This window comes from Corapipo altera, unplaced genomic scaffold, assembly GCF_003945725.1.
Source record: "Corapipo altera isolate COAL_440 unplaced genomic scaffold, ASM394572v1 1, whole genome shotgun sequence".
In the NCBI taxonomy this organism is placed as follows: Eukaryota; Metazoa; Chordata; class Aves; order Passeriformes; family Pipridae; genus Corapipo; species Corapipo altera.
The window spans coordinates 19,861,959-19,879,288 of record NW_020884873.1 but is presented as its reverse complement, the minus strand read 5'-3'; the positions used below and the strand labels follow the sequence as shown (position 1 = coordinate 19,879,288).

Below are 17,330 nucleotides of genomic sequence, written 5' to 3'. Positions count from 1 at the left end.
TGGTGAGTGGGGGACAGTGGACATGCATCATGTGGATTTTCAGGACCAAACTCCATGGGAGGAGGACTTTACTAATCCGGGCACACTAGGACTTTTAAAATTAATGTCTGTTATAGTGTATTGCTATCCAGTGTTAGGATGCATTTAAATAAGCTATTGAGTGGGGTTTGATGAAAATGTGGATTTTAGGCTAAGGCAATGGGGAAGAAATAATAACTTTAACGTGCATTTCTGAATATACAAAAGGAATGGTGCAGATCCAGCATCATAAAGCCTCCACAGCTTCCACACAGTCAGGTTAATACCTATAATGGAAATGCCATGTGACAGTGTTAGCGATTTGCAAACTTGATGAATGCTGTGATGCACAAGCAAGCACAGAGATAGAAGTGCCAGTTGAGGAGAAGCACTTAGGCTGCAGCTGGTTTTAAGGGAATCTATCTCTTGGTACAGCAGATGCTCTGTATTGGTACAGTACCATTAGCTCATCACCATTTTAAAGGGGCTCAGTTAATCTCAGTTCAAAAGAGGCACTGATGGGCACCCTGCAAGTGCTCATCTTCTTCCCAGGTCAAATATAGCCCTCCGTGCAGCCAGTGGCTTTAGCCAGGGAGGTGAACTGCACCCTTGTGGTAGTGCCTGCCCAGTTCAAGCAAGCAGGACATCTGTTTCAGTGTCTTTTGGGTTTCTATCCTCACTTGGAGGTTGATGCTCATTTCCACTTCCTTTATTACTGAAGTGTCAGTCTCCATCTAGATAACTTTTGCGCAGGGATCTATTATTTCAGTATGTTTATGAGTTGTTTTAATGGCTCCTATTTGATCTGATCATAAATTAGACCCACAAGCCAGTATTAGAAGCAGCAGCAGGGTCTAAAACTTTTTCAAATTTTGTAGTAATAAGGAATAGCCCTATTTCTTTCATTAGCATTATCAACATCTCCACAATCAGAGCATCAATGAAATTTTGCACTTCTTCCTCCAGAGAGAATTGTTTTCAAAGTAGAGTTGTGTCTCCTCATAAGGTTTTTATCACAGACATGGATTCATTGACAGAAAATTGAGGTGCTAGGAATAAGAACACACACACACATCTGAGGTGTCCCTAAAAGTCCTACTGCACTATGGCTAGGGACATTGTTTAGAAGTGGAACTGATTCTGGTGGCAAATCCTTCTTTTTCTGCTAATATGGAGTTTTGAAATCAAATCAAAGAATCCAGTAATTTTTTGGTGGTTTTTTTTTTTTTTAGTTGGTTGGTTGATTTGGTTGGATTTTTTTGTTTGTTTGGGTTTTTTTCTTCTGTTTTATATAGATCAATGCTGGAAATTCTCATGAAATTGCCAGTTCCAGCAGCTTCTGACACAGTGAAGTGGCAAGAAGAGCTGCTTTGTCTCTTGATGTTGTATTAGTTCTTCTATTTTTCTAAGCTATCCACAAATATTTCATCAAGCAGTACACACCAAAATTAGACTGCCTCCTAACAGTCTCAGCTTAAGGGTATGTATCAGTTTAAATGTTTTTTCCTTACAGTGTTCTGCAGAAATGAGATTATTAGACCTTTTCTTGAGAGTTTCAGCTTTTGTAAACTAGGTATCTCGTATCTATGAGATCAGGAACAGATAAGTGAGGTATTGTGTCTGTTGGAACCTGAGAGCAAAGTTAGAGCTGCATGAATATTATGACAGCTTCAAATAAGAAAAAAAATATATAGTAAATTAATTAGCTAAAACATCAAATCTAGGTAACTAAATTTTTGATCTATGTTGTATGACTTAGATGCATAAAGAGAGGGAAGTACAGTATAATTGCTTTGTATGTTACCTTCTATCCTATGCCAGGAACATTGCATTCCTTTCAGTTACAAAATTATGAGCCTGGCCTTATTTTCCCCTGAATGTTATGCACAGCTGACTACAAGTTTAAAGGCAGAAACCATTTGAGAAAGGAAATATCCTTGACTAGATCTTTCTGTGATTTTGTGTTTTCTACTCCCAACTTCTCAACCTCATAGTGAGAAAATGCTGTCTTGGATTATTGATTTAGTATTTCCTCAGTGGCCTTATACAGATAAAAGGGCCAATAAAGACACAGCAAAAGAGGACAAAAGAAGAAAAATTGTATATGGGAGACGACGATGATTTTGAGGGAAGCATTCCCTCATGTGCACCTGCTTCTAAGATATTTTTATTGTTTTCCATTTTGCCTTTTTTGGAAGGTTTAACATGATCTTAAAACTTACAGTTGTGATCCTTCAGCCCCAATTCATCACTGTTGTTTCAAGATTCCAAACAAGCAAGAGGGATTTCAGGGTGGAAGAGGAGAGCATAGCTTCAGATTCACTGCTAAAGGCTTTGTGCTTTGTTCCCAGACATGCCAAACAGTCAGGTTTCATGACAGTTTTCTGAATTTTGAGTTAAACTGTAAACAGATTGTTAGTAGCCCCAGACACATGACAGACAGACTGAAATCCAGATGCCTGTCAGTTCCAGATGCCACTCATTTTAGTGGTGAGACTGAAATGCAGGAGAGCATTCACATCTCTTTGGGGGGACAAGACTCCATCCTCCCTAATTTTCTTTTCCATGCCCCAAGCTTCCCCTGTGAATCTTCCTTCTGCTGCTTCTATTGCTTCTATTCCCAGGACCTCTCCTGTCCTGGGCCTATCTGTATAAAGGCTGTCTGTGCAGAAATCAGACCCTTTTTCTTTCTGACACAAATTAAATTCTGGAATTTCTTGTCCACCTCCAAAAAACCCCAAAACAACAAACAAACAAACACAACCTAAAAAACCCCCAAGGTATGGGCCCCTACTGGGTAGAAAACTTGGAATAGTACCTGTTGGCATGAACCAAAATTGTGCCAGGGATTGGGTTGACGATTTATTAGTGTGGGTGATCCCTGTGCTCTGGTACTCTTCAGTTTACCCCTGGAGATGGAGCTAGTGCAGCCCACCTACTCCAGCTCCACAGCAGAACCCTGACATGCAATAGACGAGTCCCTGGCCTCAGTGTCTCAAGAGGTTAAATCAGGTTGTCAGTGCCCTGTTCTGTGAGGGAGTCCCTAAGTTCAGGATATTTCAGGCATGGATGCTTAACCCCATACCCAAATAGCTTCAGAAGTCTGGGATCTATATTTCAGCTCCTTGTCCAAAACCCTCTCTGATCAGCAAACCTAAAGGTAGGTGAAAGTTTCCCCATGACTCAGCTAGCATTGACCTGGAGTAGCACTATTTGCAGAATCTCTGTGCTTCAGGCATATTAGAAAAAATGTGGCCAAACAGTTCCACCAGATTGCAGAATAGGATTCCAGCATCTTGTCTGCTTTGATTTTGAAGTGCTCTCAACAACATCTGACATAATCTTGTGGGGTTTTCTTCTGCAAGGCAATGCAAAATGCCAGCTAGAAGCTGAGGAGGAAACTGGCAGTGAAAATATGTCATTGTGTTTCAAAGGGCTCTTCTTACTTTCCAGGCAAATTAAAAAAATATAAATCCTTTTGCTTCAGTTGAAAGAATTCACCAAAGCGAATGTTGCACTTATATAACCTGCCTTAAAACTCATGCCAGCTTCCCCCTATACAAGGATTTTGGAGAGCTCCTGTGATGTAGCATGTTTCCAGCCAGGTGCACCCAGCCTGTGCATTCCCAAGTTGTTCTGTGGGGTGAGTCGAGATATGCAAAGAGAAAGGCTTCTGGGTTCACAACTAAATCAAATAACTGTCCCTACTTTAAAGCTCCAGTTACTTATTTAGTGTCTTTAATATTGATTGAGGAACCTAGCTTTGGACATCCAAGATTCAAGTTGTTTGGCTAAATTCACAGGTGTTTCTGTTAATTTGTTAGCCTGTCATATTTAATTTTGAAAAGAAAATCTTCTCACAATATAATTACCTATGCCAACTCCTTTTCTGGCACATCTCCAGCATGCCTGTATGAATATAGTAGGAAAATGAAAATTTGATCTTACACTTGTGCATCTATGCAATCTACAATATCCTGAGATTAAAAATAGGCTGACCTGGCTGCTCCTTGGCTTGTGCCAGGTAACATGTTCTTTAGGATAGAGACTCAGTGTCACACAGGCTTCAGGGGTATGTGTTGTGCTTGTGATTAATACGCATAAAAATATGATAGAAGTAGGGCAACCCTGTAATAGTTTGAATAGTGTGTATTTATGTAGTTACTGAGCCATGTCATGGGGGGCATCCACAGGGTCAGCTGCAGATATGCACATATAATGACGTCATCCAGACTTTTTGAGACTACCAATTCTAAGGCACAATTAATTTTGTTCTAACACAATTGTTTCAAGTACAAGAATGTGTCTAGATTGGCAGTGAATATAAAAGGAGCCTGAAGTTACTGCTCAGAGGCAGGCGTGCATTCTAAACATGTAAGTTATTTGAGATGAATTCTGCCCTGTGAGACCATCTGGGGTTAAATATTGAAGTATTTTACCCAAATTACTATTATTAGGCTAAGCTGTCACATTTCCAGAGGACAAGCTGCTTTGCTTCCACACCGAGTGTCTCTGGTTCTTGCTGAGTCCAGCAAATAGATTTTGGACAGGAGGACTAAAAAGCCCAGGAATGGAGGAGACATAGGGATCTTAGACCTGTCTCAGAAATGCTGATGGATTACAGTCAGGTGGCTGTTGCCTACAGTGAATGTGTGAAGAGGTCACATCTGCATAGGTGACTACTTTGATAGACATGCATGTGCTGTTTTACAATGGTTTCCTCTACGTGCCTCTGCAGGTATCACTACCAATAAGCCGTTGCTCTTCAGAAGGCCATCTGCTTTAAGGCCAACTGCTTCTAATTTTTAATGCCTTTAGCATGGATTTCTGAAGGAGAATTGCTGACAGGGGCCATCAGATAATCACAGGGTGTTGGAGCTGGGGCCTGCTCAGAGATGGGAGAACACGTATCTTCCAGGAAAAGTACAAGAATAAGGAAGGCCTGAGGCTTGAGGCATTGCAGTCAGAGAGGAGTGTATGTAGTGAGGATACTATTAACATAGCTGCAGCTCATACAGAAGTGGGGAAGGGACCTTCTGGGTCACTGAACATAACCAGCTGAGGTGCCAGACCTACTGTCATGGCCATACTGGTATTGATAGATACCTGAGGCTCACTCAGATGTATCTCCAAGTGCGGTAAGGAATGCTGGCTGAAATGCAGTCCATGAGTACTTCTTGCATCCAGAAACTCTCATGAACATCAGCAGCTGCAGGTCTACTGAGAAGCTGCCAGTTTACAAACACAAAGAAGCATTTGTAGCCTTCTAAAAACTTCTTCTAATGTCTTTTATTTTTGCTGATGATGACTCTTCTGCAACAAGCAGAGCACTTCTCCCTGTTAATTTGCATGAATGTTAGATTTTGCTCACTCCCTTGGATGATCTTGTAGCGTGTGCACCCCGGGAAGTTCTACAGCATCTCTGCAAGATGCTATTCATAATAGAAAGATCTTGTGGACTGTTTTCCACAAGTACACAATACGTAGGAGACATACTAGGTGAAATTACTAACCACTTCTGGAGGGTTATTTGTGCTCTTAAACAGTTGTATTATGGTACCTGAGTTCTTTTATGGATCTAGACCTCTCTACATGCTTTGAGCTGCACTTTCTCATGGAGATATTTGGGCTTGAGATCACTTAAGCCAACCTTTTCAAACTCCAGTGTCTAAATTAGGAATTCTCTTCTCACTTAAGTGCAAATGCCAGAAGTCACAGGTGCTGAAGCAAGCATGTTCTCCTGCCTGTCCAGATGGCTATCATGTTAATGGCTATTGCCTGCCTGTGGGCAGCTGGATGCACCTGGCAGAGTTTAACCTGGTGGGTCTGCTCAAAGTTGGGGATCCCTACGTGCTCCTAATAATGAACTTCAGCTGTCCTCAAATCCAGCCCTGTGCCTTATTGTCTGAATAACCTGCACGCCTGGTTTCTGAAAATGGCCTTGAGCTGCCTGTAACAGGCAGAGCAGGCAGCCTAGGGCAGGATAAATTCCCAAGCTGTGTAAGCTTTAACTCAAAGTGGTTGCATGGCTCTGAGCTGTTTGTACTTCACCTGCCCAAACTAAAGCTTCTTCTGACGTTTAGTTCATCTCCCATCTCACCAATACACATTCTTCACCTTCCACAACTTCAACCGCAGGCAGAAGCTCTCACAGGCCCTGGTATTGCAGCGAGTGATGACCAATCCATAATCATCGGCTCCTCTGCAAGGGTTTGCTTTGCAGGTACTTGGTCTGCAATGAGCTCTTTTTTTTTTTTTTTTTTTTTGGGGGGATCCGGACGAAAGTCTGCACTAAGACCAGGGAGCTGAGCAGAGGCCGTTTCGTGCTGAGCCATCGACGCTGTGCTCAGGGCTGCGCTCTCCCACAGAACGCTTTCACCACGCGCCGATCTGTCCTCTTCGGGCACGGCTGGGGCCTCGCTCGGTACCGGGGTGCCACAGCCCTCCGCCCTACACAGGAACGCAGCTGCTCTGCCCAAAATCCTCGAGGTACCGCCGCTCACCGCCAAGGTAAGACGGGGACAGACATCTCTCCACACTCTGCCCTAGGTGCTTGGGTACCCTCCCTCTGCCTCCGCCGCCCGGCCCTGGCCGCCGCCGCCCGCCCCTTCCGCCGGCGGGCCCGCCCCCGCTCCCGGCAGCCCGCGGCGGGAATGGCGGCGCCCTGCGCGTAGGTCCGCACGTGCGGCCGTCGGTGTGTGGGGCTGCGCCGCGCCGCGCTGGAGCCCGCCCGCCACCGCCGCCATGAAGAGCAAGCCCTCAGCCCACAAGTCGGGGAACACGCACCGGGTGAGCGCCCGCCCGGACGCGGCTGGTGGCCGGGGGAAGGGACCTTGGGTTTCAGCCGTCGGCGTTAGTTCAGTTGTGCCCGGCTGCCCAAGTGATGCCGGGGCAGGAGGCGTGAGGGCGGGCGGCGTGGAGCCGCCGAGTCGGGTCACCCCTCCCCGAGGCCAACGCTGTGACGGTCCGGCTGCGACAGCCGGGCCGGAGCGCGGCTTCTGCCCCTCACCCGGCACCTCCATCAGCCGAGTCACCGTCCCTGTCAGGCAGCTGGCACACCACGGCCCAAATGTAGAAAAGTGACATAATTTAATAAAAAAATAATAAGCAATAAGTTTATTAACCAAGGCGTTGTTTCAGGAAGGCTGAGACCTGGGCAGTTTCTTGAAATCCGGGTAGATTTCTCTGCATCTTTTTCACTGTGTTGGGCAGACGCGTGGTCTGTGAGCCTCGGTTTTGCAGAGCATGGGAGGAGAGGGTCAGTCCTCCTCTTGGGCGTTTTAAGCATGTTTTGCCTTAATCTTAAGGTAATACTGATATTGATGGTATTATCTGATAGTTTGTCTTTAGAAGTGGGGTTTCTGTTTGCAGTGTGTGTGCTATCAGGTGTGCTGTTAGGAGGGATTTAGAAGGACTGGTCTCAGAAGTGAGCAAGACACATGTATGTCTTTTTGTTTTACAGTTTCTTACCTTTTCGGAGCGCTTAAGCAATATTAACATTGATATTATTCATCGTATTGACAGAACTGGAAGTTATGCTGAGGTAAGAGCAGCAATTGTGGTAATTTTCTGAAATCACATTGCAAGTAGATACACTCCATGAAAGAGTCACTCAACAAATTTAGCCAGGAGGAAATTGGAAAGAAGCTTCTGCAAGAGTTGCCTTTCCTGGAGCCTCATTTCATGCTTTGTTCCCTTTTAGTTTTTTACCTGCTTTTCAGTATTGCCATAGAGGCCCTTTGACAGTACCACCCTGATGGCTTCCGTGTGGCTGGCGGGCCTTTGGGTGTTACTGAACATGAAAGATGCTGCTGGGTCACTCAGCAGTCCTAGGTCCTGTCCTGCAAAAAGTTGCAGGTGCTGAGTAGTTGCAATAGAATCGTAAGTTTGAAAATCATAAGTTGGAAAAGACCTCGAAGATCATTGAGTCTGACCATTAACCTAACAGTGCCAGATTTGCCCATAAACCACGTCCCTGAGTGCCACGTCACATGTCTTTTAAATATTTCTGGGGATGGTAACTCAACCACTTTTCCAAGCAGTCCAGTTCAATGTTCAGTGAAGAAATTTTTCCTAATATCCAATATAAACCTCCTTTCACCCAAAGGGTGTTTGAGGCTCCCCAGGGAAGTGATCACAGCACCAAGCCTGACAGAGTTCAAGAAGTGTTTGGACAATGCTTTCAGGCACGTGGTGTAATCCTTGGAGTGTCCTGTGTAGAGCTAAGGCTTGGACTCTGTGATCCTGATGGATCCCTTCCAACTCACTATATTCTATAATTCTAGCACAATTTTAAGTCATTTCCTCGTGTCCTGTCCCTTTTTACTTGGGTGAACAGAGTGACACAATACTGGCAGCATGTGTATAAAGCATGAGCATGTGTCTTTATGGATCATAAGGGTCATTTATATGTGTTATATAGATCATCATTGTGATTATAGTGCTTGGTGGGTTATTACCTCCTCATCTGCTGGATTGTTCATCTGAACTTCCCACTCAATACCTGTGAGGATGCCAAAAGAAATCCCAAAGCATCGTACTGGGTGGACTATGACTCAGCATCTTAGATTATCAAGGCCAATCAACAGAGATATTAAAACCAATTGAATAAACAAGTCCTGTCATCAGAAAGTACTTTTAAATGTGTTTTGAATACAGAGAGAAAGTCTTATTTTCAGGGAAATTCCATAACACCTGTTGAAGTGAAGTCATCAAGATTTCTTGGAATAGTCTTAAAATGTTGTCTTCATTTGAACCTCTCATTTTTGCAGGATACATTCATTAGAGTTGGTAGCTATTCTTCGTGTTTGTTTTGACAGGAGGTTGAAACCTACTTTTTTGAAGGACTACGGAAATGGAAGGAACTGAACCTCACTCAGCATTTTGGTATGTCATTTTTGTTCACGTTTCCTGCTTTCCTTAAATTGTTAAAACATGTTTCTTCATCATCCAGAGCCCAATGGGAGATTATTGACTGTTTTTTGGACTGGTCTCTGGAGCACTATCATTCTTTAACACCATACATGTTTACCAGGAACTGGATGAGTTTTCAGGATTTCTGTTTTGTGCTTTGAACAGTGCAATTCTACAATGAAGTGGCCAACAAGTGCCAGTCCTTCCACCAGCTGGTCTATTACCAGAGTGCCATTGTGCAGAGTTTGAAGACACATTTGCAAGTTGAAGGCAGTCTTGCTTACCAACCCCTGTTAAAGTAAGTATTGTGGTCATAAAAAACAGTCAGAATCCTTCAAGTGATCCTAAATTCTCTTTTAAGTGTTCTTTTTCTTTATTGTAACAGAGGAAAATATATCAATGAGATGGCCAAGGTGATTATATTTCCTTGGTAGAGCTTTATGGTTTTAAGTTAAAAAAATATAGCTAATACAAGGCAAATAAATTAGTGGGAGTGCTTACTGAGTGTCAGACAGAATATTAATGTGCTGTGTTTGATGTTAATAATTTATGATCTCTTGTTTACTGCTATCTGCTTGATTTTTTGAAAATCTTAAAACTCTTACCACCCACAGCTGCCTAATAGGTGATATTTTTAGAAAAGTGAGAAGTAAAAATGATGCTGTCTTTCTTTCCAAAGAGACTGTGCTGGATTATGCAATGTTGCACTAGGTTTTTATTGGTTTGTTTTTGAAATGCACTAACATTGCTGTATTTTCTGAAACACAGTCTAGTGGTGCAGCTGGCTCGAGATCTTCAGACTGACTTCTATCCTCACTTCCATGACTTTTTCCTGGCCATCACCAAGTTACTGGATACACAGGACACAGAGCTGCTGGAATGGGCTTTTACCTCTCTTTCCTATCTCTACAAATACTTGTGGAGATTGATGGTGAAGGACATACATAACATATACAGGTAAAAACCGTGTTCAGTGTCTGTCTTGATCACCAGTTCTTAGACGCTGTAGAAATGTAAATGCCACACAAATAGGTGTGCTTAATGCTTCAGTATACTTACTAGCACACTTTCCCAGCTTTTCTCAGAGAGAAACTGGCCAAGCTGCAGGGAGTTACCAAATGCATAGGAGTCACTTCCGGGCTTGGAGAGTTCCTTAGCTGCAGGCGGTTGAAGGCTGATTTTGTTTGTGTTTGCTGTGTTTTTAAACCTTTTCCGGGCATCTCTGTCTGTCTGTCTGCTGTAGAGTGAGTGAGTACTGAGCTGGATAGGCCTGTGACCTGATGTAGTATGACTGCTTGTTCGGTCTTACATTGCTGTTTTAGCAGGGCTCTTCTTTTTGTCATAAACAGTGGGGCCATGTTGCTTCCTCCTAATTTCAGTTTGGAACAGATGGAGCAAAAAAGATGTTACAGATTTCCTCCCCAACCCAGTAAAAGCTGTTGAGAATATTGAGAAAAACACCTGCTTATCTGCTTGACTTGTGAGTCTGAGGCACCACTCCCTCTGCACTGAACACATGATGGGCCACCTACAACAGTTACTGATACTTACTAGCAAACTGCAAATATTTATCACCCCTGCAAATTGAATCTTTCAAAACTTTTAAGTGCACAGGAGAGCCTTTTGGCTCAACTGAAATGCAAATATGGCTAAACATGTATTTTGAAAATCTTGATGCTGCAGTTGAATCTGTGTGGATCCAGACATTTTAGAGATATTTCTGATTGCAGCTGATTTGCCTGGCAGTCATTTCACCTTCTTTACAAAACTCCTGTTCTTTATCCAGAGAGAGTGGGAAGGAATCTAGATGAGGAGGGTATTTGCCCTCTCTAGGAGGACAGGTTCTTAGTGTTTATAAAATGTTCTAATGTTAACTGAAAATAATTTTTTTATTGCCAGTTGATGGCAATTCTTGCATTGCCATTAAGACAGTGGATTATTTTGTGTCTTTGTAGCCTGTACAGCACTCTACTGGCTCACCACAAACTCCACATCAGAAACTTTGCTGCTGAAAGTTTTGTCTTTCTAATGAGAAAGGTAAGTGAGGTGTTGTTTGATGCTATCTCCATTCTATGGTGGCTTTGGGATTTTGTAATATTAGGTTTTCTCCAAAGAATGGTTAGCAAGACCTGAACTACCATGCAGCATGTCCTAGGTTGTCATTTTTAGTGAGTACTTTGCTGTGAATGTAATACACTCCATATCAGAAGTGGCAAATAGAAGCCTTAGCACTCTCTGTTTCAAGAGCTGTTAAACTAAGTGTCTGTGGTTGGTTTATCTAAAATGACTAGAAATAGTAAGGTGGTCTTCTAAAAGGGAGGCTTTAATTTGTAAATGTACATTTGCTCACTGGCTTTTCCGCAAATGCTTTAAGGCCTTTGTAGAACTGAAATGGTTGTGAAAACCTTTTTGCACTCCTGAAGATCACAGTATGTAACGTTCCCAGGCAAATCAATCAAGATCACACAGCAACCTTTCATGGAGTAAGGAAAGGGAGCGGCAGTTGTTGGTTTTTCTTTAGAAAATAATGAGTCTGAGCTGTTGTGGGAAGGCAGGACTAGGAGAATAACATGGTACTGTGGAGTCATTTAATTGCCTCTATCCCTCTGGTAGCTCTGAATAGAAGATAACTTTTTTCTCCTTGTGTTTTGTAGGTTTCTGATAAAAATGCACTCTTCAATTTAATGCTCCGTGACCTGGGAGAGCACCCCGAAAAGGTGGAAGGTGTAGGACAGCTGCTTTTTGAGATGTGCAAGGGTGTTCGAAACATGTTCCACTCCTGTGCAGAGACGGTAAAGACAAGACAAGATTGCTAGTTTAACTGTTGCTGTAATGGAGCCTTAGGCAGTGCTCACTGAAACCACTGAGTATTTGTCTTGTTCACCTCAGTGAATCCTTGTTGTTCATTACTTGGTAGGATCTGAAAGCCTTGTAAGAATATTTTTTGAGATAGGAAGGTTGGTTTTAATAATTCCTGTGCTATATTCCTGTATGTTGAAATTGTACTGCTTGCTGATATGTCAGATTTTAAGTGGTAGCCTTTTTTTTTTCTCTGTACTCATTCTAGAAAGAATTGAGATCCCTGGAATATTTTAGCAATATATTGCACTAACGAATTTTAGGATTGCTAGATTTATTTCCTGAGTATAAGGACATGATGGGCTTCTTTCCTGTGCAGGCTGTGAAGTTAATTCTGTTGAAACTGGGGCCTATTACAGAAGAAGAAATTGAACTACCATGGGTAGCTGTTGGAGAAGCCTTTGAGCAGATGATCAGATCAGCTGTAGTGCATATCCATAAGGAACATTTTAACATTGTCTTCAAATGCCTGGAGGTACATTGATTATTTTTCTTATTATTTTTTTATTCATGAGTGACTGATAAAAAAATGTGTGCTTACCAAGAGAGTGTTTGTGTTTTATGGGACCAGAACTGTTTTTCTTTTTGATTTGGAAACATTAAATACAGTATCATGTGCATGGGAAAAATCCCTCCCTTCTTTTCTAAATTCCAGTAACCCTGCTGGTTGTTTTGTGAGTGAGAAAGGAACTACTGTGTGTGAGACTTGGAGCTCAGTCCCATGGCTGAGCAAGGGTGGTTTGTAGGATCTGCCTTGGCACATATCACAGAGCCCTTGCTGGGTTGGGAATGCTAGTCCACATTTAATATTTCTGAACTAGGTATATTGGTCGTTCAAACCCACTTTGTGACAGCAAAGGAGAAGCTTTTTGCCCTGCAGATCTTTTTACAGCAAAGACCTGGTCTGAACCTGAAGATCCAAGTTTGAACCTTGTAGCCAAGCACTGAAAATCAGAGTGTTTTCAGTCTGAGTGTTCTGGTGTTGCTGCTTGAGGGTTACAGCCTGTGGTTTGAGGGAGCACAGCTGAGTGCTGTGGGCTGTTCTGTCTTGAGTCAGGGTGATGTAGAATAATCAGCAAGGGCCTGGCAGGTGTGTTTTACTTACCTGACCAACATTTAAAAGTTTTCTCACATCTGGGATTGAGATTTGCTGAGGGGGATTAAAACCTCTTGCAACTGACAACTTAGTGTGTGTCAGCTGTGCTCCTCAGAAGGGTGAAATGGGAAACTGAAGAAAATGGTACACCTGAGTTTTAGGGTAGTCCTTCTGGCAGGGGTAAATAGTGCTGGTTGTTCCTTCTTGGAACTTCCTCCCTGTGACTAACCAGTTTCCTAGAAAATCCAATCCTGTTCCTCCTACCCCAACCAGTATGATAGCAGTTATTGCCTGACTGTCATTAGCTACAGATTTGTTTGCTGCTGGATGTTTTGTGACTCTGAGATCTCATTGACTCAGCATCTGCAATTGTGATGAAATCTTGGAAATTTGTGGCATAATTCCTTTTATTTTTAATGAGGCTTGTTTTTTTTTTACCCTGGGAACTGGTAGGCGTGTGGTGATACCTTGCTTAGAGGGAAATTTTCATGTAGTCTGTGATAGCTGTCAGTGGGTTCAAGTTTATAAGATCAAAGATAGTTTATGTCCTTTGGACAGAAAGGGACAATAGGTAATAGGAAATAGGCAATTCCATTGGCTGTATAATGTACATGATATGAGAAACCTCCCAGTATGCACATTAGCATAATGATGCATAAAGTGTAAGAAGACCTAAGTTTTGATAATTCCAGTGAAAGCTGGGTGTTTCCATACCATTGTGGGTCTGGAGCTGAATATTTCTATTCCTTTCTCCTATTTTATATGTCAAATGTTGACCTTTTTGGAGACCCTCACTTTAGAAGATGCTTGTGTTTTCTGTCCAAGGAATCTAGGATGTGTTTTTACATAAGGGAAATCACACAGTGTTCCTACAAGGTTCAATTTGTTGACCATGTGTGAGAGAACCAACAGAAGTTTGTTGGGCAACTGAGATGTTGATTCTTCTGAATGTGCTTCAAGTAGCAGTAAGTGAAACAGTCTCATATTTATCTGAAATATTTCACTTTCCTATTTTATTTAAACAGGAGTCACTCTTAGACTTGCAGAGGAAAATAACTAAGGCCAACTTCTGTGTGGCTTCAGAGCAGATGGAAAGGATTCTGCAAGCTTATCTGATCCTCGTGGAACATGCGAATGGATCCAAAATTTCACTGCCTGAAGATGTCTGTCGGGTAGGTCAGACCATCACTTTGATGTGTCAGAATTGAATATGAAGGAGGTGTGGTCAGCTGAAGCACCCGTACATATTTCTGGTGCATCATTGGGCTTAGGATTTGAGTTGAGTGAACAGAGATATTTATTTTGAGTATTGCTACCTCTCCAATCCTGTGAGATTTTACCTCTCTATTGCAATGCTAGTCTAGCCCTCCTTTAAATGAGCAAGGGGGAAAGTGAGCTGCTGTTTCTAGAGACCTGTTCCTGCCACTGTGGAGACCTAGACCCCCATATCAGTGGTAAAGCAGTTCTGCCAGATTCACATAAATTTGACCCCACTAGGATAGGTTTAGTGCATTCAAGCTTCAACTGGACTATTAGGATTTGTTTCTGTGGGCTGAAGTTTAGATCATTGTGCCCTCCTGCTCCAGGGACTGTCCGGATCATTCAGACCAGCTAGTCATTATCTTCATGGATGAATATCAGTTCTCTCTCTTTAATTTCAGGCTTTAATAAAAATGTTACAAACACCATATCTCTCATCATCTTGTTGCAAGACGCTGCTGAACACCATTTCTACATTCCTGCTGGCTGAGAATGTTTTGTTGCCTGATTCATTAATGAAGGAAGCTATTGAGAAGGTAACGAGGATTGCTGCTTATGCCAGAAATCCCAGAGTTCAAGTTCCCTAGAGCAGGCTGATTTCTGGACATTCCATTTCAGGCTGGGAAATATACTGTAAGGTTCCCTTTAGCCTTTTGCACAGATAAGGGAGAAGCTGCCCAATGCCTTAAATAATGTCTAGTGAGGTCTTGGGACTCCTTGACAGTCTTGCACAGGCCATCAGTATAGCAATGCCACCATGGCAGACATCATTGCAATGAAAACCAGGTTCTGATTCAAATACCTACAGCCTCTGTAGAGAAAAGAGGGAGAACAGGGAAGGGACATGTCCTGCCTAAGGTAATATAGTAGGCCAGTCAGTCAAACTTACTGAAAAAGGTATGTTTTTCATTAAGTTTACAAGCATTTAATGACCATGGGTTAGCCTTGTGAACAGGGTTCCTACAAGTGCAGTTTTGATTTAGAAAGCAGAGGAGTAAGCATATTTCAGTACTGCCTTTGCTCCTGAAACATTGACAGGATCAGCTGTGTACGTTCCTATAAAATGCAATGCTACAGAGATTAATAGGAGATGCTACTATGGAGTCTGATTCTTTAGTTTTCCTTTTACAGTACATTATGATTTTGCAATTAACAGTGTGGACTGTAGTTGAAGTGTATGTGTAAAAAAAAAAAAAAAAACACTTGAAAGAAAAGTGCCATGCAATTTACAGTGGCAAAGCAAAGCTTTTGCAATTGTTTAAAAAAGATTAAATTTCATCTGGTCTTCAGTGTTTACTTGTGTTGAAGTAAGGTCGGTTCTGCCTGTGGCAGGAGGCCAGTTTTGCTCTGGAGATGTCCTTCAGACATTTGAGAATATTTGTGTGAGCTTCTTTTAAACTGGAGGAGGCTTAAAGCTGTCCTTGTCTTCTGAAGGATCTGGGAAAGAGAGATCTGTATGTGTATTTTACGTTGCACATCTTGGCATTGAGGAGCACTGGTCCTGGGTATCTCAAAGGACTGTTCCTATCTTGGATCCTCCACAGGCAAAGCGGTTGGCTCTGCCCATGAGGTAGTAAACTTCCTGCAACCTGCTACACAAAAAAAATCCTGAGTTGAAATATATTTTCCTGACATTTGGTGTCTGTGCTGCAGTCCTAGAACTTTGAACTTATATTTTCCACATCACTTTAAAGAGATAGCTCAGCTGTCTTTGCACAGAGACAGTTGGATCCAACAGCATTTGTCAAAAAGGGTTATGTCAGCAGGGTTTGTTACAAATGACTGTGCATTCCTGTACTTGAATTGTCACTTGGTAACGGTATTGCTCTATGTGCCAGAACTAGCAAGAGAGCCAGGCTGGGAGTCTCAGAGTTCAAAGCATGATTGATACATATACCAGGAAAAAAAGTCCCATGGATAATGGAGAGTTGACTATGAAATGTCTCTTGTAAATCTCTTCCTGTCAACCTTTCATTTGCATCTTGCAGGTATTTGCAAGTGGATTTGAACGGCACTTTCTTTTGGACTTTTCTGAAGCGATGTTCACAGTGAAGCAATTTGAGAGGGTAGGTGGAAGCATTTGTGCATTATGTTTACTTTTGTTGACAAAGGGAACAACTGGGAATCCGCAGTATATTTACCTGCCCTGTATGCTGAAGGATTGTTGTGTATTGACACGATGTTTATTTAAACTTCTGGCATGATCTGATAAGAACAAAAGAAGCTACTTATGCTATTGTGTTAAAGTTTTGTAAGGGTTCTCAGAGATGGAGAAGGTGATAGGTATCTGTTCACAAAAATAAGCCTCTCTGTTTAGAATTAAAAGTATCGGCATGTTATGGATGAGAGGAAGAGAAGTAGTTCTGGAGAAGCTAACTGAAAATGAGTAAGAGATGTCTGATAGGTTGGGCCTCTAGCTGGTGATCTGTGAGGAATCAAATTAATTAAATGGAGTAGGAGGTGAAAGCCAAGGTCGGGTATCTGGAATGTCCTAATGAGACTTGATTTGGGGCAAACTGAGTTTTTTTGTTAAACCACTGTCCCTGCTGGGATAAGAGAATGTCTGTTTGCTGGTGTCTAGGGGAACCAGGACTGATAAATTTGATGCTTTGCTGGCTCAAATTTGGATTCTGTGTGGCTGGTGTCACATGGGTTTTTTTGTAGGTTTGTTGATGGTTAGAGAAATTTACCAGTCCTTGACTTTTGACCATTTTTTTTTTTGTCCCTTCAGCATTTTCTCCCATGCTTTCTAGAATACATTGAACATTGCTTCTCTGGCACAGATACCTTTACAAAGGATGAGGCTGTGGCAGTTCTGGCTAAACTCATTTTGGTGAAAGCAGAGCCTCCTACCATCGGTTCAATGGCATTTGAAAAGTATCCTCTCATTTTCACTGAATCATCTGTCAGGTGAGACTTCTCAAGTTTAGCAGACACTAGATGTGTCTGCATGACTGTAGGCCTAAAGGCAGTGCAGAGCTATGTAAAAGTTGCCCTCCAGTGTTTGCTGGAGTTGTGTGAACAGCAGTGTTGCTGTCAGATTTACAAACCAAGTGAGGCAGTAGGATCCCCTTTTACTTTTTGAGATTATTTGAGAAGAGGTACTGCTCTGGAAAGGATATCACTGTTATAAAAAGAATCTTGTGGTACATGTATGATGGGAATTTGTTACACTAACATGCAT

The 17,330-nt window shown here is 42.3% G+C and overlaps 1 protein-coding gene across 1 annotated transcript in view; it reads left to right on the top strand.

Annotated features, from left to right (window-relative positions):
• Nucleotides 1–6,683: 6,683 nt before the first annotated feature.
• Nucleotides 6,684–17,330, top strand: part of UTP20 (UTP20, small subunit processome component) — a 61,141-nt gene continuing 50,494 nt past the window's right edge. The window contains exons 1-12 of the mRNA XM_027668063.1: nucleotides 6,684–6,807; nucleotides 7,481–7,561; nucleotides 8,838–8,904; nucleotides 9,097–9,229; nucleotides 9,700–9,888; nucleotides 10,887–10,968; nucleotides 11,586–11,723; nucleotides 12,110–12,265; nucleotides 13,912–14,058; nucleotides 14,548–14,682; nucleotides 16,135–16,212; nucleotides 16,878–17,056. Of these exons, the coding sequence (XP_027523864.1) occupies nucleotides 6,763–6,807; nucleotides 7,481–7,561; nucleotides 8,838–8,904; nucleotides 9,097–9,229; nucleotides 9,700–9,888; nucleotides 10,887–10,968; nucleotides 11,586–11,723; nucleotides 12,110–12,265; nucleotides 13,912–14,058; nucleotides 14,548–14,682; nucleotides 16,135–16,212; nucleotides 16,878–17,056 (1,430 nt within the window). The 5' untranslated portion in view covers nucleotides 6,684–6,762. The remainder of the gene's footprint in view (nucleotides 6,808–7,480; nucleotides 7,562–8,837; nucleotides 8,905–9,096; nucleotides 9,230–9,699; nucleotides 9,889–10,886; nucleotides 10,969–11,585; nucleotides 11,724–12,109; nucleotides 12,266–13,911; nucleotides 14,059–14,547; nucleotides 14,683–16,134; nucleotides 16,213–16,877; nucleotides 17,057–17,330) is intronic.